Source organism: Drosophila gunungcola, assembly GCF_025200985.1.
Source record: "Drosophila gunungcola strain Sukarami chromosome 2R unlocalized genomic scaffold, Dgunungcola_SK_2 000013F, whole genome shotgun sequence".
Classification (NCBI taxonomy): domain Eukaryota; kingdom Metazoa; phylum Arthropoda; class Insecta; order Diptera; family Drosophilidae; genus Drosophila; species Drosophila gunungcola.
In genome coordinates, this window is record NW_026453171.1 from 598,178 (window position 1) to 624,800 (window position 26,623).

A 26,623-nucleotide genomic window follows, 5' to 3' on the forward strand; every position below is an offset into this window, starting at 1 on the left:
CGGCAGCGTGCGGTTCGGTCGACGGGATATTTCGTCTCCTCCTCTCCTCTACCAAGAAATAGGCGCCAAAGCCACTCGATTGGCAAACATCACACGGAACTCAGCGAGCACGGAAGTGTTTGCCAAATTAAATATTGCAAATACATATGTACTTAACCTAAACCTTTTCGGGTGCCTTTTACAAGCGAAAGCAAGCAATCAGTACCCCCCGATCGCCGCGATAAATCGGAGAATATCAATCCCTCCGATCGCGTGGAAAGAGAGAGCGAGAACAGGAAGAGCCGGCTGTCGGCTTCAGTCTTCTTCTTCCCCCTCCTCCGCCTCTCGTCCCCTTGCCACCCCTTGTTTTTTGGTGTCGCGTGTGCTGCAGTACTACAAACTACAAAAGTACCACACGCCACATAACTGTCGCCAGGTGTGCAATATATATGTATAGTGTGAGAGTGTCTTGGTCTTGAACGATTCTTCGACGTTTTTGTTTTGCTGCATTCATTCGCATTCTTCGTCGCCTTGAAGATTTACGAAAATTTCCCAGCAGCTGTCACTCCGAAATTTGCCAAATGCCCCTCTATTTGATCATTGAAATCGCGTAGTAAAGTTGGAGGCCAGCATAACACAGATCCCTCTCGAAGTAAAAGCCACAATTGTGAAAATGTCTGCAATTAACGGTCGCAATCAGAAAATGGAACAACAGGTAAGGGCCTAAGACGATCCAAGAGACCTTAAATTTGTATTAAAATTCGCCTGGCTTTATTGGTTTCGCTTTTACAAATCTCTTGGTATCAAAAAATTGAAGCAACATTTTAATATATCTTAAGAAACATTTAAAATTTTATGTGATTTACGTATTCAATGTTATTTTCGAGCTATGATATTATATTGGTAAAGCGATATGAAAGACTGTACGTATTCATTTTTGACTTCACTGAGGAGTGACTAACGAACAATTCCACCGATTGTTCGGCCCTAACTAAAAAAATAAAACTTTTGTAAGACCTTATACGAAAGAAACTATTTATTGACATTCAAAAGATAACTATAACGAAACCTCTTAATCTGTATCCGGTCTATTTTTTGTTGAGTATCAAGTTTTTGCACCCCTTCGGTCCTTTACTTAAAGTAATTTAAATCTATAAAGTAATTCAATTTACAAATAAATAAATATTTTATCTAAAAATGATTTAAAGATAAGGTATTTCAAATCATACCCCATAAATTAGCAAACATCATTTATATTTTCGTATATTATTTTGGTGAATCATTTCATTCATTTTTGCTCGCATTATTTACACGGGTTAAATATATTGCTTCGTTTAAAAAAAGCCCACAAATCAATAATATAACAAGCAGTCGTGACCAAATATAATTTATTATAATTTAAATATTAACTCAAGTGCTACGATTAGCTTGATTTACCCAAAAATTATTACAAATTAACTTTTAAGGCTACAAAATAATTTAAACCCTTCTTTTGTGGTTAAGGCATGTCAGCAATCCTTTCTTTATGGTTCCGTTTTCATTACCAGACGAGTTGTGAAAATCTGAAAAAAGTAACAAAAAAGGACCTGTCTTGGAAAACTTGGTCAGCCCAGAGCAATCATCACCAGCCGAATGGGGCCATCAGCCAACATTCCCCGAAATTGTTCACTTTTTGCCCTCAAATCTGACCGCTTTAAATGTGCCGCCCTCCCAACACCCAAGTTCCTAAACGCCTCTTCGGAATGGTTTTGTTGTGCCCAATTCTTCGTGGCCACCTGGTCGTCTGTTGTCCGGGCAACGGCGTTCGAATAAATCGAAACCCAGCTTTGGTGGTGCACTTGCTGCAGCCCGATAGGATTGTCATTGGCCCTAATTATGTTGGGTGGCACGAAACTCTTCACCCACCCAAAAAGACCCTCTAGCACCCACAAGAACATAAATCGAATCACTTCGATGTAGTCGATTTTCGTTGCCAAGTATTTGGGAGTTCAGAGTTTCGATTCGATTTCGTGCCGTGATGGCTTATAAAACATACAGAAGCTATTTACAGCTTTCCGATGTTCCTTAATGGAAGGACGTCATGAAATCCTAATGCCAATTCGTTTCAGATTCAGGTGCAATCGCTAGAATAATAATTTTTTCTGAAAAAAATAGGTTGTCTCAATCAAACTTCGATTGGAATACAAAAACAACACACATACTTTTTTAGACCTGAAACATTTTGTTGTTGCCAAGAAGGGCATCTTTTAATCTTTCCCCGAGGATAGCTGTTGCATATAAAAACTACTACTACTAATCTTAAGGAAAAATGATGCAGAATTTTTTATAACCTAGTTTATGTTCGTTCTTTCGAGAAGATAAAGGATAAGTAAAAAGTATTAGTTTAAAAGAAAAGCTTATTTTCTGCAAAAGTGTTAGCATACACCATTAATCTTTTGAAACAATCGTTTGGGTAATTTTCTAAAATTGAAATAAACAGAAATTTATTCCTGCCATAAAGCTTGTTTTTTGGAAAAGTGTTAGCATACACCATTAATCTTTCGAGACAATCGTTTGGGTAATTTTCTTAAGTTTAAATAAACACAAATTTATTCCTGCCATAAAAAAAAAAAAAATAGCACAGAAAGAAGGGCCGTTGGAGCTAATTTACACTTGGCATAAATCAACAGGAAGATATATGGCCGTCAACTTATAAAGTGGCCGCTAAAAATACACAAAGGATTAATAAAGAGTTCGGCCTGGACTCACGCTTAACTAGAACGTGTTGTCTTTCTGTTGTTGGGGTCCTGCGTAACTACGGGCAACTGCCACAGTTACACACACACATCCCCAGACAGAGAGAATCGGGATACTCGGGACGAAGACAGACAGCCAACTAGAAATATGAACAATGCCAGTATTTAGTATTGTTTTCATGTTTGCCGTCACCCATGGAATACCATTAACCGAGGAAACCAAAAGCACTAAATCGATGGCGACGGGTACTCAAGCTGCGGGACAAACTAAGCCAGAGCATAATGCCAAGTAATAAGTCCCTCAATTGTTTACTTCTCCCATATGTGAATATAATACTCGGTTCCCCAATTCGCAAAAGCTTTTCTTCACGCGAACCGTAAAAATATTCCGCCCCAAAACGGATATGACGCACCGCCTTCACTTCCCAAATATTCAAGTGTACATTGGGGTGAACCTTAAACATTAATTATAATTATTAAAAATATCTAGAGAGTGGCAAGCAAAACAGTGTTTCATTAAATGCCTAAGTATATAAGTATAATGTTTTTATTTGTTGAGAAACAAAAATAAAAACTGTAAAAAAAATAGTAATATTAAGACATTTTAATTTTTTATTTTTTTATTGGAATTTTATAAGTAAAGCTAAGCCAAGAATCAGTGATAAATTTTTAATTTCTTAAATTAAAATATACTTATCTCTTATTGATATTCTTTGGATCGAAAGAAATAGAAAACCAAAAGCGGGGAAGATTATTAAATTTTCTTTTTTCTGCCTTTGTATACCAAGACAAATTATTAAACATTTTGTTTGTCTTCCAAATGATTTTAGAGAAAGTGACAAAACTGAGGTCCACTCTGGGGTGTTTGCTTTCATTTAGCTTCACGACGTTTGGCCTTTGTTCCAAGCCTGTAATTTTCGTTCTGTTGCTTCTAGTCCGAGGTTCTTGACCTACCGAGAGTCAAATGCCGGATTAAACAAAATCGAGTTTTACCAAACTTCTCGATTGTCAGCCATCAAAGTCAAAGCTTTAATATTTAATAAACCCAGCAATTTATTGGAAAAAGGCACAGTATTAAATGTGTATTAAAGTCCTGTCATTAGAAGTTGATTGATTGTTTTGTTGAAAGATATTTTATTTCAGTGCTTTTGGCAGAAATAAAATACTTTCGAGGGGTTGTCAAATTAAAATGTGAGTATTTCCACAACAAATGGAACCACAATTTTGTGCCAACTTGCTGAAACTATTCGATGAGAATTTTTAGGGGAATTTCCTTGACTGACTATTGGCTACAGGTGAAATAGAAAAAGAAAAACTCGGATTAACGTAGCCTTTTCCAGAAGCCAACATTTAAGCCGAACGTTCTTTGCAGTTTATATAATTCATGGCAAGCTCTTTGCCAACATTTCGCACCTAAGCGCCCTTAAACCCGACAGATTTTCGCAGAAAATGCCTCAAAAAGCAACAGGCAACGGGGAATGAAAATTCCATGATGAAAAGAACGCATATATTGAAAGGAGCTTAGAACAAGGGAACGCAGGACTAAAGCCAAAGACTGGGGTTTCCTAAAAAGCAATTCATTTTCAATTAGGGCACACAAATTTTGACATATATACTAATAGCTGGCAATAAATTTCTGGATAAAAGCTTTCATTGCTGTGTTGGCTTTTCATCGGCTCTTATTTCAGTTTATGTTGCTGCCATTTTTGTTTGACTGAAACTGCAGTTGGCAGTTGCCAGCTTAGTGGACAAACTGCAGACTCAAATTTCATTTCTCATCCTGCAATGGGGGAACTTAAAACTTTTGGTTACCAAAAAAATAGAGCTATTACTCATAGCCAGGAAAATTTCACACAGAGAAAAGCGCCCTTAAATTTTACCGAAAAATTTGGCCAATTATCAAAAAAGTTGTTTATTTAAAAAACCAATTTAAAAATATTTCATTGCGGAATTAAAGTGTCATTTTACAAAAGCTGCAATATTGTGACATTTTTGTGATCATTTTATATGAATGCCATGGAAATGCGCCGCCAACCTTGCTGGACCCCATTTCAATTGCAGATTTCATTAACTGCAATTTGGCGAATCGCGCCGAGGGCTACTTCATTCGTAGGCGGCAAATTTGATTCAATTTATCAGACAGAAAGTTTCTGCAACACCGTCAGCCACACCAGCCAAAGTTTTGCATATGCAGAAGCAGAGGACCTGGAGCATTTTGCATGCTGCAAATTAATTACATACCTAGGAGTGGCAGTATGTCGAGAGTTGAAAACTTTTCGTAGAATTAGGCGATTTGCCAGGCTTAAGAATTTGTTTCCATTGCAAATATGAATAAATCTGTTTAATTGGCAAACTTGTGGTAAAAATTTTATTAAATTAATTTTAACATTTTCGAGGAATTTAGCGAAAAGCACTTAACACTTGACAACAGTGGAAATATTGAGCAAACACAAACGCGAAATGTTTCGTAACATAAAAAATTGACGTTGCACACACAAATGACAAACATTGATTCCGCTGCTAAAAATAAACAAAAAAACACTAAATAATTGGTTTCGAAGCATGAAATTAAATCAATTTATCCTTTTTTGTACGTTCATTCTTAAACGCAAAACATAAAACAAATATTTGGCAATGGTTTCAGTTTTTCAAACACAAATTTAGTACAAATTAAAAATCAGACAAATCTCAAATAAGAATTTAGAATGTCTAAACAGGATTTTGAAAAGCAAATAAAATTCGTTTCAGGTACGTATATTGATTTTTTTCTTCTGTGTAGTGAAAATGACCAATTAAATTGAAATGTCTTTAATCGCCTTTTGCACAGTGGTTGTGTTTTGTGGTCCGCTGTCACACGTGTGGTTATCTGTGGTTCTGGCTCCGCTGCGGAAACTGCAGCTGACAGTTTGCAGAGCGTCACGTCACTGATTAAGTGGTCGGGCGGTGTGTGGTTTATCCCTTCCCAAACAGGCTTTCGCTTTCACTCTTTCATCTCCTGCTGCCACAATCAAGGAGGCCATTTTTGTACAGGGCTTAACTAGTATTCCGAAAAGGATTTCAGCACAACGACAAAAAACCAGGAGCTGTCGCTGAGACTAATGTGTCTCAATCGTTGAATTGTTTATGAGTCTGCCAGATTTAATATTAATGCAAATTCTGTTTTTCCAACAACACTTGTGCAATTATTTGCACTTGACTTTTTCAATCGAAAACTAATTAGTTAGCAACCTGAACAAATAATTAAAATGCATAAAAGGTGTGACAATAAAACGGCTTTGAACCACCACAATTTTATGTCGAAATTCCATTGTCTGTGAATTTCGACTGGAAAATTATGAAAAGTGTCACAGCGATTGGTTATAAATCCAATAATGGATTTATGCGAAATGAAAATACCAGAGTGAATGCAAAGGTAGTTGAGGAGAACGTTAATACAAATGGCTTGTTTAATAATGTTCGCTGGGGAAGGGGAAGTCGTTGACTTACTTTGCTTTATTACACAATCATATCTCTTTCTCTTTGCCCCCAACTTGTGATGTCCTGTACAAAATGTCTCCTCCGCTGTCCTTTGCATTCAGGTGGATGAAGGCGGAAAGATGAGGAATGGTGCTCTGGCAGCATTTGGTGGCCTTCCCATTTGCTATTTACTCAGCCGAGATTTTCTTCGCCGATTCGCTTCTTGTCGCACAAAATGAAAATGTCCGAATGGACCTTTATAGTCAGATTATTCCTTGTTGCCATCTTGCAAAAGTCGTCAGATTTATGACACTTGCTTTTTGCTACTTGCCGGAGATTAGGACTTTTTTAAGTGACTTCAGATCGTGAATGGCTGCATGAGAAACTGATGCAAGCTCAATTGAGCCTGGCTGGCAAAGCCCAGAGTAAGCCAGCCACTTCAATTTGCATTTATATCAGGAATTTAAAGACGCAGGACTTGAAAAGGGCAAATTCAATTTCTCCGGCGCTTGTGCTGTTTGCTTTTGCTGTGATGACTTTTGTAATATTTATGGCAATTTCGAGTTTCAGCATTTCCAGCCAGGGACAGCCCTCTGGGCAAATTTTGTGTGCAGCTGTCATAAGTAAATATCTGTATTTGTTTAATTTGATTTGCGTTTATTTTGGATATTAATTGCCAGGCTTGGAGGGAATTTCTCCGAACAACTTGTTGAGCAACCCTCGCCCAGAGTGTCCTTAGCTTAGCATTCCGCCGCACAAGTGGACAGCCGGAGTTGTAAGCTAATTAAATGTTCATTATACGCCCTGTTGCCTAACGGCATCGTCAAACGAAGACAGCGAGAACTCCACTCCTGTCCCTCATTAGAAATTTAATTAAAAGCATCGCGAAAAAATCATATAAAAATACTGTTTTCGTTTGCGTAATTAAAATCTACTTTGGGTTTATATTTTACCTGCAAAGTTTCCGGTTTAGGCAGCGAAATTAATTAAATTGTTTATAAAACTTTTTATTGATTTCAAAACAAATGGAGTTTGCTATGATTTCTCTTGATTATGCAAAGAGTTAATAATAATTATGTTTTAAATTAGAAACTCGGAAAACTCTAACCTTATACATTAAACAGCAAAACAAAAATAAATTAAATTAAATAAAAACAGTGTTTAATTATAAATAAAATAGTTATAAAAAAAGTTTATTTTGCCATTTTAGTTTCGAATTTAATTTAATTTGATGTGTACGTTTAGTGCTTTGCAAATGTAGCTATTAAAATCTTCCATCATATACTATTTTTTGTTTGGGTAATTAAACTCCACTTTAAGTGTCTATATTTTCGGTGAAATTTCCGATTAGGCATGAATTAAATTAAAATCGTCCATAAATCGTTTATTTGTTCATTAACAAACTTTATAAGTAATTAAGATTGCGTTTGGTCAGGCAAGGTGTTTATACAAATTAAATTTTATTTTTTAATAGGAAACTAAAAAAAAATTACACGGTTTTTAATCTGTTTTACTGTTTTTCAATTCCAACTTTTTAATAAAAAGCTGTTGTTATTTAATTGAAATTAAACAAAAAAGTTTTAATTTATTCTAATTTGTTTGTGTCAGTTAAATGATCTGCGAATGCTACAATTGAAATCCCTGATAATGGTTTTTTTTTATAAATTGAGACATCATGTGCTAGAATCGAGGGTGGACCAATAAAAGCGAGACAGCCATGAAAAAGTTATTGCTGCCGACTTTTCGGCGCTTGTGGCAGGCATTTCAAATAAAATGCCGGACTCCCGCCGTTTTTGCCTTTTGGCCGATGGCGATCCCTGTAAACGGCAGTAAACCAAACATAAAAGAGGAAAATCATTGAACGACTGAGGGACAGGGATTTCCCATCCGGATCCGCTTTGAATCCCCTGTGGCTGCCATTTTTTCCCTACTGTGTGGCCGTGGTCGCTTATCCGCTGCATTTGGCTTAAAGCTCCCCTTAATTACACTTTTCAACGCCATTTTTAGCGGCTCTCCGGAGATTTGTGCCGCACAATTCCGGACGAGATGTCGACATCCGTAATAGGCCTCCCTCGAGTCGTTGCTAAAAGGGCTGTAAAAAAACACTGTATAAAGTATAATTTGAAACAAAAAGCAATCAGCATTCATGTATTTATGGAGTGTTGGCTTTCCGGTCAGTAGCTTTTGATGGCCCCTCGAAGTGTGCAACAATTAACTCGCCAAAAGTGCTCCATCTTGGGCCGCCCACTGCGCCCCATGTGCCTACTTTCTTCCGCAGGCAGAATCCTGTGGCTCCCCTCCCGTTAGCTCGTTTTCCACGTTCTGTGCCCCGTGGCAATCCCCTTGTGGTGCATGCCTCTCATTTGCGGGCATCGTGTGATTTTGATTGTTTGTGTGGTCCAACCGCCCACTCGCCCCTTCCCAAGGCCACACCCCCCTCCCGCTGGCAGCTAATTGAGGTTAACCTTAAAAGCGGCAGAAAGCGAGAACTTTGTGTCGCCTTGGCCAACTCTTTGCCATCGCAACCACACCAAATTTACCTCAAACATCCCGCTGTTGGGCCTCAATTCCCTGGCCTAATTAGTGGTATTGTTTCCATTGAAATGAAATGCTGGTGAACGTCTATTTTGTTGATTCGAGAGCCTAACAGCTAGACTGCAACGCCGTAATTGAGCAAACTTTAATTAAAACTGTTTTTATTGTTGTTTAAATAGTTGTCGTTGCCATAAAAAATTAAGCTAAGCTTAGTTTGGGTAAAATTATTATTTTTACAAAATTTTCTTGCGTCCTAAAGAAAGCTTAAATTGTGTAAAATTGTGTAAATAATAATACCAATAGAAACTAAAGCTCTTGACTGTTAGATTATATTGATTTCTACAATTCCAGATGTTATTTGAAGAAAATCAAACTAAATTCATTGACTGTTAGTTCCAGACATACATTTGCATAATAAAAGACACGTTTACCTCCGATTTCCATTTCGATAAAAAATCAATTTCATCGAAGTTTGTATGTAGAGACATAAAGGACCTTTCCACTGCCTACATTCTGCCATTAAAAAGGTATATGGGAAGCGTTTCTCGGAATCAAGGAGAAGTGGTCAAGGAAAGTCCTCAACTTTCACCTTAATTACACGAACCGCAAGTGGAAGGCCAAACTTAAACAAAGGAACTATCATTGAAATTGGAACGCGGTTTGTCAAGTTGAAAAAATCGAAGGTTCTCCGCGTGTTATTGAAGGGAAAAGGGAGCCCCATGGAAGGCAAGGAAATGGGAACCCGTCCTGCTGCCCTTTTGCAGCTGGCAGTTGGCAGTTGGAGGTTGGCAATGCCCTCGTCACTCACTCACCCGCCCATTCATTCATCCGTGCGCTCGCTGGGCCATTCAGGCATGTCAGCGTTCAGGCTGGATTAGCTCGATTATCGTTAGGCTCCTCATAGAGCACCACCCCTGCGTCCGATTTACCACCCTATTCACCTCCCACTTCTCCCATTACATTGCACCTGTAGTTTGCTTAGTTCTGTGACGAGCTTTGCTGCTTTGGTGCTTTGATTGCAGGGACGTGTCCTTTTACTTTCGCCTGGGAAAGCAACCATTCATATACAAACCTATTTAGTTAGTAACAAGGCACCTATGTACAATATTTATAATGTATTTTAAAAGTTGAAGTTTTCTTTCAGCAGCTGTAATTTCTAACTTAAACTATTTAAACAAAGAAAGACCTTTTTATAAAATCAATGCAATGAATTGGGCGACTGAGCTAACAGAAAGCTACTTTAAAATGCCAGAAAATGATTGATTAGAAGAACTTTATATATTATATATTATATATTATATGAATAGTCTTGGTTTAAACGATTCAAATGAATAAACCATTAAAGTTATTAAGAGCATTTATGGGGAATATAAAATATAAGGCCAGAGGACCAGGTCTTTTTGGGTAGTCATAATTCCACTGCTGTTGCCCCACTTTTTTTAGTTTTTGCGTAGTCCCCTTAAGCCGCTTTTAAACTACGACTCTGACTGGGTGTGTTTTTTATCGATTGAACGAGGCTCTTGTTCCCTTTCCCCCTTTTTTCAGTTTGTTTTGACACTGAACCACAAACGCAAAAACAACAAAAACAACCATTGACAACAGAACGCCCCTTGTCATGTCGCAACTGAACTCAACGTTCCACGTGTCGTATGCGCTATTGCATTTCAATCAATCCCATTGCACTTTTTCCCCAGCAAAGAGGTCTAATCTCTTTTTTACACAGTTGCCACGGGTAACAGCTTTTGTGTCTCTGTCTGTGGCAGGTAAATAAAAGAAAGCCCAGATATTCCATCAGCGATTTCAAATCAGAATTAATGATTTGCAGTGACATATGACAATTCCATTGTTCGATTAACCCAGCCATTAATTCAGCTGCAAGATGGCAGAGTGATTTTGATAAAATGGATTTAATGGACAAAGTAATTTGTCATACAGAAAGCCTGGAGAATTAATTGGGGAGTAGAACTATCGTTAATTGGTCAATATGGATACCTTGGTGTCCGAGCCCCAACTGAATTCCTCACTAATGACATTTGCATATTTTAATCGAATTGCTACGTTCCTTGAACGTGACGGTCTGCAGCTCACTCATCCATCAAGGACGCAAAGGACGATGGAGACTATTCAAAAATGAGATATTGATTGCACACACAAACAGCGCATTGTGGCACATTGTTATCGCCTCCTTGCCACCCATCGCTTACTCTCTATAGGGTGAAAAGAAATTGCTCAAATGAATATGCACATCGAATTCCGTTTTGAATGCGAACGGAAGACATTCGACTCCAGAAAACGACATGAGCGTGGAGCCAAAGTCGGGGAAAAGTCGTGCAACTTGGCATTGCAGCTGCCACAGCGGCAACATGCGATAGTTGCATGTTGCAGCAGCAACTTTCGACGAGTTTTTATTGATAAAACTTTGCCACCATGACGCTCACTGTGCCAAGGCAACGACATCGTTGTGTGTTTGTTATCCTGCGTCCATATTTGCATACTATCTAAAGAGTAGAAAGACTCTGTGTGCGTGCCGGCAACTAATTCTGAGCCACTGCTCATCCTTGAGCCCATCAATCAAATTTTATTTTAAATCATTGTTTATTTATGAACTTTACTGCATGATTTATGTGCGAACTTAGTTTCCTGGAAATGTGTGAAATTCTTAACTTAACTTATCTGAACAGCAGGATATGACAGAGACAGTAAGCGGGCATTTGAATTATTCAAATCTAATTTCATCTTAATATGAAGTAATCCACCTAATTAAGACCGACGCATTGTGTGAATTGCAGCACATGTTCTTCCAGTCTCCTGATGCAATTATAATAATTACTGTCTGCTTAAAAGTGTCGTCGCTTGATGAATGCAACTGCAGCATTCAAGGAGGCGTAATCAGAACTAAAGCCGTCAGATGAAAGAGAAACTTTTTGTACTCAAGGCAGCGGGCCCGTCTAAGTAGGCTACAATTTTGAGCTCAAGTTTTCCCCGCTCAAAAGGAAAAGCGGAAATGCAGCAGCTGCATCTTCCAGTGTCTGTCTCACGGTAGGTAAATACATCTGTGCGCTAATTAAATAACAATTTGTTAAATCCAGTTAAATCGCTGTCCGTTTGCCGTCAAGCCCCACAATGCTTTATCATAATTGCACGTAAATTAGCAAATCCCTCCCTCGGGGCATGTGGCTAAACGATTGTACCGAGCATATCCTCCCTCCCTCCCAATAAATATTCAATCCAGTCGTTTGGCCGACGACAGGCTGTATTCATTGGCATTAAATGTGTTCAATGTGCATGGCAAGTGCGGAGGATGGTCCTTGTTTCCCCTTCCGCGGAGGGGGACTTACCGATTCCCTTGTGGCTCGTTGATGGCCCCATCCGTCCATCCTTCCGGTCCCTCCGGATCTCGAAAGTTTCCCTCGCCATAGCATTGGCATTGCCTTTTCCCAGTTACCGCAATCAAAGGCACACAGAAGCATTTATATTGAAAGTTCCCAATTGCCTGTGAAATGCCATAGCGGATTTTCACAATCCCTTACTTCCTTTTGTTCACAAAACACATACACACATATGCAGTTAGTAAAGATCCAGCTTTACGGTCCGAAAAAGTCGAATGTCCGAAGCGAAATTAAAAAAAGGAGTATCGATATATTTGAAGTAAAGGCGATTAAGCTAAGAAGGTTGGACAATAAGTTAGGTTTTTATCCGACATGTGTTCTTTTTCAGCCAAATGGAAGTTGGAAACTTTTAGGAAGAAAATAACCAAAAATATCTACCATGGCCATTTATTTCCTACACTAAAAATTTCTTTCAATATTGTATTTATTTAATTGCCTTGGGTAAATGTTGTGGTTACTTTGTTGTTTCTTTTTGAGTAAACATTTTAAGCTTTAATACAAATAAAACCAGTATGCACTATCGAAATTAAAGTACATGTACTTGCATCTCGTAAAATGTCTTCAGTAACTTTGGCTTTGTAGAATATTTTTTTTAAATCCTTTTGGGTAGCCCACATTTAAGCCATACATATAGGGAAACTCTCGGCTGAATTAATTTCCCACATCGTATATACTTTTTGCTGCTCCACCGCAAAGTCTCCTGCCATTTGCCTCTCACTTTTTGCAGCAACTTTGTTTATATTCCTCACAGTTTTGTCACCTTAAGAAACTCAGAAGCTCTTAGTCCCAAAGGACCTTCAGGTTCCAGGCCAGGTCCTTACCTCGGTTAGCCTCACACACAAAAACTTTATTCGAAGAGAGTACGAAAGTATTTTGGTATGCAACAAGAATATCTTGCGCCCAGATTTTGCAGTCAGTTTTGTGAAAGCAAATTTACCTAGCCAAAGAGGAAAAAGAGGAAAAATAATTTGCTCGTAAGTAGCAAATAAATATGTGAGGATGTCAGGAGCAGAGTCATGTGCGGCCAGAGGATTTCCATATTGAACCTGGGAAATAAAATGCGGAAACCGAAAAACGTCTGCCAATACCGAAACCACGAGCAGAAGAGACCAGAAACTTGACTGAGAAATTGAGCAGGATGTTGGGAGATGGTTGTGGCCGTATATATCATGTGCTAGAGATGCCTGGAGAGATGCAAGACACGTCTATGTGTGCACATGGTGGCTTCGTTTAATGTGCACACATTTCGGCAGTCCTTAAAATGCCGCAGTTTCGGGGACTTTAAGCCGAAACGACTGCAGATGTTCATTCGCCATTCACTTTAAAACGCGTTGGAGGCCGTAAAAAGTGGGCTGATTGCGGGGGCGGTGGGTTAAGCGATTAAACAAAAGGCCTGGCAACAATTTTGGGTGAATACCTTAGAGCATTTCTGGGCTTTTTAAAAGACTTTCAACGGCTTCGTGGTCAACATTTTTGAACGAACAATGGCTTTCGGAACACTTTAATTAATTAAAATTTTTTCTTTTCTTCCACTTTTTTGCAACTCAAGCTTATTCGATTCAGCTCCGTGGCTCAAACTTTATGGGGCTGAGTCGAATAAAACTGGAAAAACTATTGAATTGTTAAAAAATTTCCTTGGCACGGAATATTCCAAGAACAAAGCCAAAGGGCCAACATATTTTTACGAAATAAAAACCATTTTTTTGTTCACCCAGTTGCAACTGTGTGCATCGAGTTGAGTAAAACTTTTTCAATTTTGCATTTTTATTCGCTGTTTTATATGCGCAACATAAACAACACTTGTGTACACATTCGGTTTAGAAATGTGAATCGCGTTTTGTATTTCACGGGTGAGACTAGTCCTCCGGGGAATTTCGTACTAATTTTTCATAACTGCGCTTACCTTCATGTTCACCGCCATAACATCAAATTATTGGAAAGGGAGGAGAAGAGAGTGAAAGTTGGTCGGAAGCTAACAATGCGTACGATAAATTGAAAAATGTGGCTTGTATTAGGTTGGTAATTTCCTGGAAAATTTTCCTTTTCCCTTGGTAGTACCTTTTCCCTGCTAAAAATGGTAGCCGTACGTTGGATTATCCAAGGAATTGACACAAACTGTGTGCACTTTAAATTAATTATTCGCATTATTCAACATTTGTGCTTTCTGAACAAAGTGCTTCTGCCACAAAAAGGGCGGACGAGGTCCATTAATATTTGGACTGCCAGCACCTTCGGCATTCTACTACCGTCTTACTCCTTCACACCTCCCTGTAAACAACCATTGGGAGCATACAGTATGAAGTAGAATCTATAACTACACTGCGACTATTATGTCACATCCTTAACTTATAATCTGATTGTTTTTGGAGAATACTGCGTTTCCACTTTTCACAGATATTACCATCTAAAGTTAATTTCCTTGATACGGTTTTGGTTTTTTGCTTATATATTGTTAAATCTTCTAACTAAATCGTACAAAATAAATAAATTAAATAATTTAAATAAATTTTAACTTTCCTAAATAAAACATGTCTTTAATCAAGCCTTTTTTTGCAATTATATTTCAATGGCCGAAAATTAAAATACATTTAGTGACATCATTCCCATTAAATCTCTCTTACACATTAAATGAATGTAACCAAATAAAAACCTCTTAAAATAAGCTTAAGCTTTATTTTAATTTAATTTAGTTTTAATTTTTTTTCTGTCCCAATGAATAATTTATATTAGTCAATAGATAATTATTTTAATACTTGAAGATATGCTATATGTATGCTGAATGGCCACGAGTTGGTTGTTTCAATAGTATAAACTTATTAGATGAACCAACCATTTAGTTCTTTCTAGTGTACGTTACGTACTCTTACGTGGGTATTCGTATTCATATTCCCGTGGAAACAATAGCTAGGCAACCAATTCACTCGTCGCCACCTGCCAACTCCCTCTGTTTGCCTCGCACAAACAATTCTTGGCTTGGTGAGCACTCGCTGGGGAACGCGGCATGTCCTGGGAATCGGGAGCAGGGAGCCGGGCTCGCTGGAGCATAGGACGGACGGAGGTTCTGGCAGGCAGACACATGCCACTGATTTGACCTTTCTGCGACAAGCGGGACAGCAGAGGCTTGCTCCTGGGTGTTTGCTCTATGTCCCGGTGCAGGAGGTGCAGGAGCTGCAACGGGGAGGTTTGCGGCATAGTGCCTTGGCGCCAACGAGTGAAATCATGGACTTTCTGCCTGTCAGCCTGCTCTTCTCCATGCGGACACATAACGTCCGACACCCACAAATATGTGGAACAAAGGTTGGGAGGCGCCGCTGGCTATGTTCCTCTGACTTCACGGCACAGTGGCTCAAACCACGATTACTTAAAGTTGCAAATTAAACAAAGCTTGGTTACTTCATTGTTAAATTAGTTCGCAACCTTTATCTGACCATACAGCGGTTACAATGGCGTAATATATTATATTGAATAGTACTTTATGTGATTAACACTTTAGGTCATACAATTTAATGCAGATTTAATACGGACGATTTTAGATATCTTAAACAACCTGAATCTCTTGAGTGTTACTGAGAGATTAATTTATAGGAATCTTATTTTTTGGTTTTAAGATTCAAGATAATTATGTATCACTAAAATTAAATAGATATATTTCTGTGGGACACCTTATAATAGGTATAAGGAATAATACCAAATATTGATCAATTATTCTGTAAGGCAATTTTTCTTAAATTTTTGAGAAATGTATACAGAATAATATTTGAATATTATGTTTAATTTTAATTCACATAACACGGCCTACAGCCCAAGGTGACAGCGTTGGCATCGCGATTTTTTTCTATTCCTTTTCACTTGTTCAGTCACTTGCCCCTCGTCACATTTCATTGCATACTGCCAGGCTCTTACCCATACACTCACAACTAGGCTCACTCACACACACACACACACACAAGTCACACATGCACACATCTAGAGTCAATGTCGTTTGTTGTTTGTTGTTGGCTTTTGTTGATATTCTTGTTATTGTTTGGAATTTCCATACAAAAGGTGCATGCGAAGGGGGAATTACACCAAAAACGAAACTAATTTGCGCCCGAGGACCTTACGCGTCTCAAATGTATTTTGTGACAGGACTTTGGGTCCTTAAGTGGCTTTGTAGAGTCTTAAGAGCTTTGTCATTGGCCTGTGAGCAAAAGAATTTGCACTTGTCAGACCCCAAAGACGGAAATCAAAGTACTTGCCGAAAGAAAGAGGAGCAAAAACACCAGGCAAAGGATTTAAGGCTTGGAACACCGCAGCATTTTTTTTTTAATTTCTTGCTTTGCCTTCGGTTAACCGACATACAGATGCAGACTCGCACAACGGAGACAGCTCGGAAGTTCAAAAGCCAACTGGCTGCAAACAAACGCCGACAGGACTGGCAGTAGAGGTAGGATATGAATCGATGTGTAAGGATTCCAAGCCAACAATTATAGATATAGAGGAATCCTTGTTCTTTAACGATTTTCGACTTAATATCAAAAAACAAAACAAATTGTTTGGCAGTGGTAATTAGACATTTTAAAATGAAGACATAAAACAGATAAAATAAAATTAAAATATAAGGTAAACAAATAAAACAGATAAGTATTAAAACGTTTCTTTAATGATTATTTGTTTGTTTATAAGTATATTTATGTATATATTATTTTTTTAAACTTATCTTATTGTACTTGAATTCAATTGAATAGTTGATACCCCTATAAATTGCTAACTCTTATCTAGATGCACATACATATTCTCAAAAATACCTTGCCAAATTGTGTAAAGGGTTTTTTGTTAGGTTTTTTTATAATCCCAATTCAATGAACCAGGGAATTAAATTGTTTCAAAGTCAAGCCGGAAATTGAATACACCTGACCTTAAACACATGAGCGCAAATCTGAAGTCTGAAAAACATAAAGGGAAACAGCCTCATTAGATTTGTATTACAACATCGCATTAAGCTGAATGTTTAGCCATGTGTTAATCTATTCACGAAACAGCATACCAAGAAAAACATGCATGAATGAGCAAAATGCACTATAATACCAATCTAAAGTTGAACTTTGGCCAATTTTCTGTGGTGGAAGCAGGCAAATGCATAATTTCATATGCCATTTTATTTGCATTCTAAACTTTATTTCAATTTTCGCTTTGTTGACCAGGATCAACTAGTCAAATGTATTTGTTTTGTTTCGCACGTTGAATTTTTAAACATCTCTGTGGCTGCAGACGTGTTAAAAAAAAAACATTTAAAGAAACATTACAATACTTCGTCAGTTTCATTATGTGAACGACCCACAGCCGAATCATATTATTATGATCTGCTGTCAAAAACTTTTAAAGCTGCAAATTTCCAAGCATTTTGATTCAAAGCCAATGTCCTCAAGCTCTTTATACAATTTTGGGAACACATTTGTAGCCACATCCTCCGGTTTGGGATTGTGTCTCCATTGTGAGGAGAACAATGTGAACATGACACGTCCGATATGGTCATGGCTTATGGCTTAATGAAGCGGGCACGTAAATGAATGTCAATATGGCCAAAACCAACAAGGGCAGCAGCAACAGCAACAAAAACCCGGATGAAGGGTTCGGTGTGGGGTCAAAGGAAAAGGCGCAAAGCCCTCGTAATAGTTGCCACGCAGCTCTGACACCGTTCCCCACACTTTCGGGGTTAATGGCCGAATCGTGTAGATAGCTAGGCTATATCTATTGTCTGTTGGCCAGCCTGAAAATTGATGAACACTTTTCCAGGCCAACGGTAATTCGATTTGGCGTGTGTGCTTGAATATAGTTGGACAAGCAGGACCAAATTATATTAAAGTTTTGAAAAATTAGAGGGATTTGTCATCCCTGTAACGTGCACTGAAAACATACAATTTAAACTACTGCCTTTTTCAGTTTTTATATATTTATTTAGCCCAACTTAAAGCTGCAGAAATTTTGGCTGAGGATAAAAAAATGTGTTTTTACGGGTTTTTGTGGGTGAATGAAATGAATTGGTTTTGAGTTCAGCTTAAACGACTATTAAATATTCTATTAGTTTAATAAATATTCCATCGGCAATTTATCTAGTTTTATGTACCTACTACCTAATTTAATATTTTTACAAGTGTTAAAGTATGTAAATTATTTCAGGACTTCATTTTCCTCAAGTTTGAATTCAATTTGGCAATTTTTCCTGCGTGCATTTGTTGCCTTTCGGCTTTTTGGCATGCGGAAGCTCACTTAAGCCGCTGTAATACGTGCACATAATCCTTTATGCCAAAACACATCAGCAGCCAGCAGTGGGTCCTTGCCATCTCGAGAGCTGGATGATTCGAAGGAGGGGCGGTGGGGGGGGGGGGGGGGGGCTGATTTGCTTGCTTATCCTGGCTGTTGTCGTATTTGCAAATAACAAACAAGGGGCGGCAACAAAAAAGCCACAATACATTCTGGGCTGTTTGGCTTGCTGACGCTCTCAATTTCCTTGTTCTGCGCACGGGGCGTATGAGTAATCATTTTATTACGCGACCCCCAAAAGTATGCAGCCCTTCAAATATCAGTTGCCAACACATGTTGACCTTCTTTATATACATATATATACATATATATATCTTTATGCATGTGTGTTTGTGTTTTGGGTGCCCTTTGTGCTTATGTCTTTTATTGCACTGGGCGAGTCCCCTTCATTACGTATACGCAAATTTGTCTGGCCCCAAATTAAAATAAATGCGCTAAGCATGCCCAAAAAGTTGCTGAAAAACATTTGCACACTTTCTCGTTTACGATACCCATCCTCCCGCAATCGTATATTTTCGTTAATTTCGACTTCCCGCCTAATACGCCTTTTGTGTACGGAATTGAAAAATAATAAAAACGGATGATTAAGTATTAAGCGAAGGATTACGACCCACGACGATGAGTTTTATGGAAATTTTGTTTTAGTTTTCTCAAGCCTTATATCTTCGATTTGAATAGCAACAAATATTTATGGCGTGATTTTCTTATAAAATTATCTAAAATTTCGTATAACACATAAATAGGATAATAATAAAGATTAAGTGCTATCACTTCAAATTGAAAAAATTGAAAAGAATAATAAAACTAATGTTTGAGTCATGATTTCCCAAGAAGATGCTCTAGATAACTACATGCCCGAATAAAACCTAATGTCTTGCATCATTGATTGCTTCATCAACTAGAAGCGTCCTTGTTGAGCTTAACTTTATGCATTCCCTGCTTTTAGTTGTTATTTATGTCAAGTCATAAACGAATCCCTGCGAAGAGTTTGTGTTCTACCGTGCTCCACGTCGACGCTCCAAGTTTTTTACCCAGCAAACTCAACCCACCGGATCCTCCCAAGGCGATGTCAGTCGTTTTTTACCGGCTGTGCATTTCCCCCCGCTGCTTCCTGTTTGCTGTACGTGCTCAGTGCTTGAGTTTTTGCCTGGCAGCCAACTGATTTCAAATTTTCACATAATCGCGTGTTGCTCATAGAAAGCAGTAGACAAAAAGAAACACCTAGTGAACGTGCCCCAGAGAGTACTTGCTGTTGAGATACAACAGCAATTGAAGGAACTGCAATCAGGTGCTAGCCCCGCTGATTACCCTGCGAGCTCTTGACGGAACTGTACGCCGTTGGGTATTCGGAATATTGTTATTACTATTTCAGGGCCACCACTGTGCCGACCAGAAGGGAAAACGGGAAAACGTTACGAATTCGAATTCGTAATTGAGCGAGGCGGATGAATTACACGGGCGCTGACAAACTTTCACCATGTAAATTGCTCGACTGGGGGTCAGCCACCACATAAGGGGAGCTCTGGACTCTGGTCTCCGGTTTCGGGTCTCGGGTTTCTGATTTCTGGTCTGGGCTTGGGGCCTTCGTATGTAGTTATACCATGCCACCCGTTGAAGGTGAAGCTTTTGCGCAGCACTCGAAATCAAATTCATTTAAACTGCCACCCGTTTGTGGCCCGTTGATGACGATGACGTAGGCACCACCCCAAAGCTTTCGATGAATCTGATTCTCAATCCGTATCTCTGTATCTATCTGTATCTGTATCTGTATCTGTCTCTGTTTTTGTTTCTGCCTCTGCATCTGTATCGGTATGTGTATCTGTATCGACGGGGTGCACTAGTCTAGGGCACACGTGCATGAACAGAACGGATTTGACCACCGGCCAGACGAGACGTATTTCACGTTCGCGTCGAAACCCCGATAGTGTGAAATCTTATCGTCTTGCACACTCGAAGATGAGGCCACTGCCATAAATCTCGCCCTGCTGATCCCGATAGGTTGGCCACTGCCAGCCCCAATCCCAGTTGCACCGCGATCGCCGTCGAGCGTAGACATGTCGGTGTCCTGGTCGAAGACTTTCGTGGCGCTCACCGTCGCCTGGCTGAGCACCCTGTGCCTGCTGCCCGTGGAGACCTTCTGCGACACCTCCTACTACGAGAAGTACTACGCGGCCCGGCGCTATGTGCCGCTCAAGCGGAACGCTCCGCTGGTCTTCAACTTCACCTTAGCACTGCCGGATGGCGATCAACTGGCGACGTTCGAGCGTCCTGCCTGGTGGGCAACCTGCCCGTTCTGGGAGCCTGGCAGGCGAAACAGGCGGTGCTGCTCAATCGCACGGCCGTGCACAATGTGTGGACCGCCTCCGTGGAGATCCCGCAGAACAGCAGCGTGGAGTATCGCTACTTTGCGGCAGCCGTTGGCCAGAGTGGAGGAGCCGTTCAGATCCGCCGCTGGGAGTCGCACGTCCAGGCCAGGACTTTCAACACCACCAAGTTTAATGGCAACCGGAGCGATGAATTCGGACTAATAGCCGGACAGCGCCAATTGTCGCGTGGCTGGCTCCAGGACTCCGGCAGCATCCTGCAGCTGAAGGTGTTCCGCGAGGCCCTCAATCTGGAGGAGCAGCCGGAACTGGGACAGGGAAGGCTGCGCCTGCGACTGCAGCCAGTGGATCCGAAGAGCCTGGCGCCCATCCTCAGCTCGTCACGCGCCAGTGTGGAGTACGTGAGGATGTCGTATGCGGACAGTAAGCTGCGCGAGCAGCCGGAGTACGGAGTGGCCTACGCCTCCGGCGACATACTCATGTTCCACGTGAGCCTGGAGCAGCTGGAGCGGGTGGCTTTCCTGGTGGAGGTGTATGCCGAACAGCCGGCGGAGAGTGTGGTCCGGCTTCTGGGCTACTCGCACCTGCTGCACACCTCGTTCGCCGGCACCGAGGGCCGCGTCTCCATCGACCTCATCTCGCCGCTCTGGCAGCGCGTGGTGGGTGGACTGCGGCTGGAGTACCTGCACATCCGGCCCATGGAGCGGGATGGCTTCGACCTGCGCACCAGCTTCGCCAACTACTGGCGCTCCAACTGGACAGCCTTGGAGGTGGGCCACCGCGGACTGGGCAAGTCGCTGACGGTCACCACGAATGCGGCGCCGCTCATCGAGAACACGGTGGCCTCCATGTTGGCCTCCGCCGAGATGGGCGCCGATCTCGTGGAGTTCGATGTGCAGCTGACCAGCGATCTGGTGCCCATCATCCACCACGACTTCTCCATTCGCGTGTGCATTGACTCCAAGACGCCGACCAGTCGCGACGACCTCACCGAGGTTCTGCTGAAGGACATATCCTACGAGCAGCTGAAGGACCTCAAGACCTACCGGATTGTGGGTAACAAGATTGTTGAGTATCCGGCGCACAACAACGTGGAGCCGCCGGAACAGCGCCTCTTCCCCACGCTCCAAGACTTCTTCGAGCGGGTGAACCAGAGCACAGGATTCGACATCGAGATCAAGTGGCCGCAGCAGCGGGCAGACGGGCAGTTCGAGAGTGAACAGACGCTGGACAAAAACCTCTTCGCGGATCGCATCCTGGCGGTGGTGCGGCGGCATGGCTGCGGGCGTCTCAATGTGATCAAGAGCTTCGACGCCGATCTGTGTTCCCTGCTGCGCTTCAAGCAGCACATGTACCCGGTGCTCTTCCTGTCCAGCAGCAAGGAGCACGTCTTCGCGGATCCGCGGACCAGCACTGTGGAGCAGAGCATCAACTTTGCCCAGGCCTTCGATCTTGGCGGCATTTCGCCCAATGCCGTTTTCGTCAAGGCGGATCCTTCAGTGGTCCAACGGGCGAAGGCACAGGTGCCCATCGTTCTGCTTTGGGGATCGGACCTCAAGGACCGCGACTCCATCAACTGGTTCCTGCAGCAGGGACCCACGGGCGTCATCTACGACCGGCTGGACCTCTGGCTGGGCGCCAACAGGACGAGCGCCTTCGAGGCGGAGCAGGACCTGCCCGGCTACTTCCAGCTCCAGTGCGATCCGGCGCCCAAGGAGCGCGAGCTGAACGCCACCATTGAAAGCATCCTGAGTAACGTTAATTTCCTGTAGTCCCCGATTTCTGTAGCGCCCTTAAAACGTTATATACCCCATGCAATAAACGAACTAGTAAGGACATAACTCGGACTTCTTTTTTTCTAAAAATATCTCAAATATTTTTTTAAAAATATTTCCTATCGAGGAAATTTAATTCTAAATTCTTTCGGCAATATTTTAAAGTAAGCAATTGCACAAATGTTGCTTGCATTTTTATGCCAATTAAAAAGTACATTTTTTATAAATAATAAGAACTAAAAACAAACTTCTTGACACTAAGCTGGGATTTTGCTTGTATCTTATATCCTGCGAAAGTAAAAGAAAAGAAAAAGGGAAGCCATTAAACTCGGGTTATTTGCTTTGATTTATATGCGCAATTTCAGCGCAACTTTTGACAGAGACTGCTTACTGCTTTTGTTTTTGCGCTGGTAAACATGAACGTGAACTTGAAATTTAAATCTTTAATGAAATCATTGCCATAAGCCACTGTCCCACATGTCATGTGGCGATGGTTCGTACCCATTTCCATTTGCATTCGCATTCGTATTCCCACACCCACCCATTCCATTGAGTTGGGTGCTTGGTGGACGGTGGATGGTGGATGGGGATGTGGGAGGTGGTGATGACGGATCGACTCGAATCTGGATGTTGGGCCAATTACCTAGTGCCCGCATTTGCATTCCGCTGGAGGGGATTAGGGGTATCCATGCATATGCAAATATTTAGGCATTTATTGCGGTTATTTATCCGCTCCGTGGGTGTAAATTCAGTTCAGCAATTTGTTGCAACTTGAAACTGGGACGCCTAATTGGATTTTCAGAAATTCCCTTGCAAATTGTCGCTTGCAAAGTCAAAAATAATTGTGGCTATGCCTGCAAACGTTTTGTTTGCGGCTATCAGCAAGTGCAGTCATAATTATTTGATTTATTATCTTTTACCCCAAGGCGTTTCCTAATCTAAATAATCTTTGAGTGACTTACGATTAGAGAGTGGAGTAAACAATGCTTTCGGGCTAACTTATTTGCTTGCAGCGCCAGCTGATGGAGGCCTACATCCGGCAGAAGAGAGCCTCGCCGGGAATGGTCCAGGCAAGCGATCTGCAGATCAACCGGCCCATGTCCGGCATGCGCAGCAACAGCCGGGAGCTGCACGCCTACGACGGACCCATGCAGTTCATCAGCTCGCCCCAGAATCCGGACCAGATACTGACCAACGGCAGCCCCGGGGGCATCGCTCCGGTTGCCATGAACACGAGTCGCAACCACTCAAACAACATGCGCAGTCTGAGCACCATCAACCAGGAGGGTAAGTGGCCGTACACTCCGAAAGAATCAGTTAATCATGTCATAACCTTGAAAAAAAAAAATATCTTTTAAGACCGATTCAACATTATAGTTCGAAAACAAACCCTTACAATGAGATCAAACTATTTGATTTAATATCAAATTTTAAAATTGTTTTTTGTAAACTGAAAAGAGTATCAGTAATTTTAAAATTTTAAATAAACAGAAAAATTAAGGAGTTAATTCATACAAAAATGCAGCGACCAAAAAGGTTTTGGAAAAAGAAATACCTACCGAAAATTTTACACGTTCGACAAAGTCAAAATTTAAGTTAGTGTTCATAAGTCAATAAGTACAAGTAAAAAAATTCAAAGCTTCTTAAAACTTCGCATATAAATAGTTATAATGTTAAAAAAATTTTAAATTTTTTTAATTTTTAAGCATAGTTGAATTTAGGATTCTAAGAAAGTTGTAAGTCCAATTAATTGTTTAACAGATAGGGACATGTTATATATTTAAATGTGCTTATTGGTTAGATACAAAAATTTTATTGGTCGACATTGAATTTAATTAATAGTGGAAATACAATTTTTGCTCTTGCAGCGGATCTTATAGAGGAGATCTCATCACATGAACTGGAGGACGAGGAGAGCAGTCCGGTGACGGTGATCGAGCAGCTGCAGGCTGGCAGCCACAGCGCCAACTCGACGCACTCGCAGAAGCCGCGTGCCCGCCAGCATTCCTTCAGCGACAACCTGGACGAGGACGACTACACCAATCGCAATGTCGCGGGAGCAGCTCCAGTGCGTCCTGCCGGAATGGCCTCGTCGCCTTACAAAGATGCGACGCTGGACAGCAACGGGACAGGCAATGGGGCTGGTGGGGAGTCCGAGGGGGATGTCATCGGAAACATCGACCAGTTCGTAATGCAGCCAGCGCCACAGGGAGTCCTCTACAAGTGCCGCATCACCCGGGATCGCAAGGGCATGGACCGAGGTCTCTTTCCCATATACTACTTGCACCTGGAGCGAGACTACGGCAAGAAGATATTCCTGCTGGGAGGTGGGTCAATAATATATCCCCCATTACAGAGCTATCCCGATAACCTCATCCAACCGATTTTATTTGCAGGCCGCAAACGCAAGAAGAGCAAGACATCCAACTACATTGTCAGCTGCGATCCCACGGATTTGTCTCGCAATGCCGATGGCTTCTGCGGCAAGCTCCGCTCAAATGTTTTTGGCACGTCCTTTACCGTCTTTGACAATGGGAACAAGGAGAGCACGGAGAGCCCTAGACTCGACCTGGCCGTAATTATTTACGTAAGTGATGGGACGGGTCTTAAATATTAATTAAAAACAAAACAGAACGTTTATTTTGAGGCACGCAATTCTGGAACACTTGACAAAATCTTAATTCAAAGAGAAATTATTTCACCTTGGTAAACTTAAAATTCTAAAAGGACCTGTTGCCACAGTATTTGAATTTAAATTTGAATTGGGATTTAAAAGTTAAAAATCTTTAAGGACAACATGCTATTACTTGACTAGATATAAGAGTAATGCACAAACAGATGCTTAGACGTTGGTTCTCAACGAAATTCGATTAGGCGTAATTTTTTTAAGTTAATCTAAATATGGTTTTATAAAAAACATTTTTGCACAATTTGGAATTGAAATTTTGTATGAATACTGTTTTGCACAACATTTTTTTCTTACAGTTTTTTCTCATTTACTTAAATTAATAATTTAAATAAATTACTCCTGGTAAACGAATTAGTTAAACAAAAAAATTAAATAAATTCGGTGAACTTTAATTACAGGACACAAACATCCTGGGGTTCAAGGGACCTCGCAACATGACTGTAATACTGCCGGGCATGACTGAGGATGATCAGCGTGTCAAGATCAGTTCAGCGGATCCCAAGCAGCAGGGCATTCTGGACCTCTGGAAGATGAAGGTAAGAGGATAGGGATTCCCGAAGGATAGCATACTGATTAATCGATCTTTACAGAACATGGACAACATTGTGGAGCTGCACAATAAGACGCCGGTGTGGAACGACGAAACGCAGTCGTATGTGCTCAACTTTCACGGACGCGTCACCCAGGCGTCGGTGAAGAACTTTCAGCTGGTCCACGACTCCGATCCCGAGTACATAGTGATGCAGTTTGGTCGCACCTCGGAGGACGTCTTCACCATGGACTACCGCTACCCACTGTGTGCGATGCAGGCTTTTGCAATAGCCCTCAGCAGTTTCGACGGCAAAATAGCCTGTGAGTGAGCTAGCTTGGATCCTTGGGATTAGCCCGCTGCCTTATGTACAGCTGTCTGGAGGGTGGAACAAGCCACTCTGGCCAGAACATTGTCGGAAATCTAGTCACTCGAAGAACCCCTTAATCACTTATGTATATGTAATGTAGTGGCTATCATTTTATGACATTTACTCAGAATGTGCTCACCGATTTTATAAGAAATTAAGTAGGACAGGTCCTATAACTCTGTAAATCTTAATGTGCCCATCTAAAGATAAGTTCACTTGTAAGCGAATCGAGCTAAATGTCATTTAAACTAAATATCAGTTTTATAATCCGCATATAGCAACAAATCAAGGACAAATGTAAACTATTTGAAATGAGAGTACTATTAGTCTTTAAGAGAACATTACTAACTCGTACTAGGCTCTAAATATAAGCAGCTGATGATCAAAGATTTATTTTTCATTGTGTGAGCAGTGTAGATACTTTTCATGAAAGCATATATTTATTTATCAAATTCATAAAGAGGCAAAGTAAAGTAATTAAAAGGATTATGCAAATGAAATAAGTTGTTTTATTGGAAATATAATTACCACCTTCTTCT

The 26,623-nt window shown here is 40.8% G+C and overlaps 2 protein-coding genes across 3 annotated transcripts; both read left to right on the plus strand.

Annotated features, from left to right (window-relative positions):
- The first annotated feature begins 6 nt into the window (after window positions 1-6).
- LOC128256078 (protein king tubby) lies at window positions 7-26,588 on the plus strand. Of its 2 annotated transcripts, none has more exons than XM_052986141.1 (6): window positions 7-694; window positions 23,510-23,783; window positions 24,365-24,823; window positions 24,893-25,083; window positions 25,584-25,721; window positions 25,776-26,588. In XM_052986141.1, the coding sequence occupies exons 1-6, from the start codon at window positions 653-655 to the stop codon at window positions 26,043-26,045; spliced, it is 1,374 nt and encodes a 457-aa protein (XP_052842101.1). In that variant the 5' UTR covers window positions 7-652; the 3' UTR covers window positions 26,046-26,588. The 2 variants fall into 2 exon arrangements, with proteins under 2 accessions (XP_052842101.1, XP_052842102.1); XM_052986142.1 differs by lacking the exon at window positions 7-694 and adding an exon at window positions 5,442-5,462.
- Window positions 20,253-22,562, plus strand: LOC128256071 (glycerophosphocholine phosphodiesterase GPCPD1). Its single transcript, XM_052986125.1, is given in 2 exon segments — window positions 20,253-20,665; window positions 20,668-22,562. Coding segments are annotated over 2 exon segments (2,040 nt in total). The 5' UTR covers window positions 20,253-20,451; the 3' UTR covers window positions 22,494-22,562.
- Window positions 26,589-26,623: the final 35 nt, after the last annotated feature.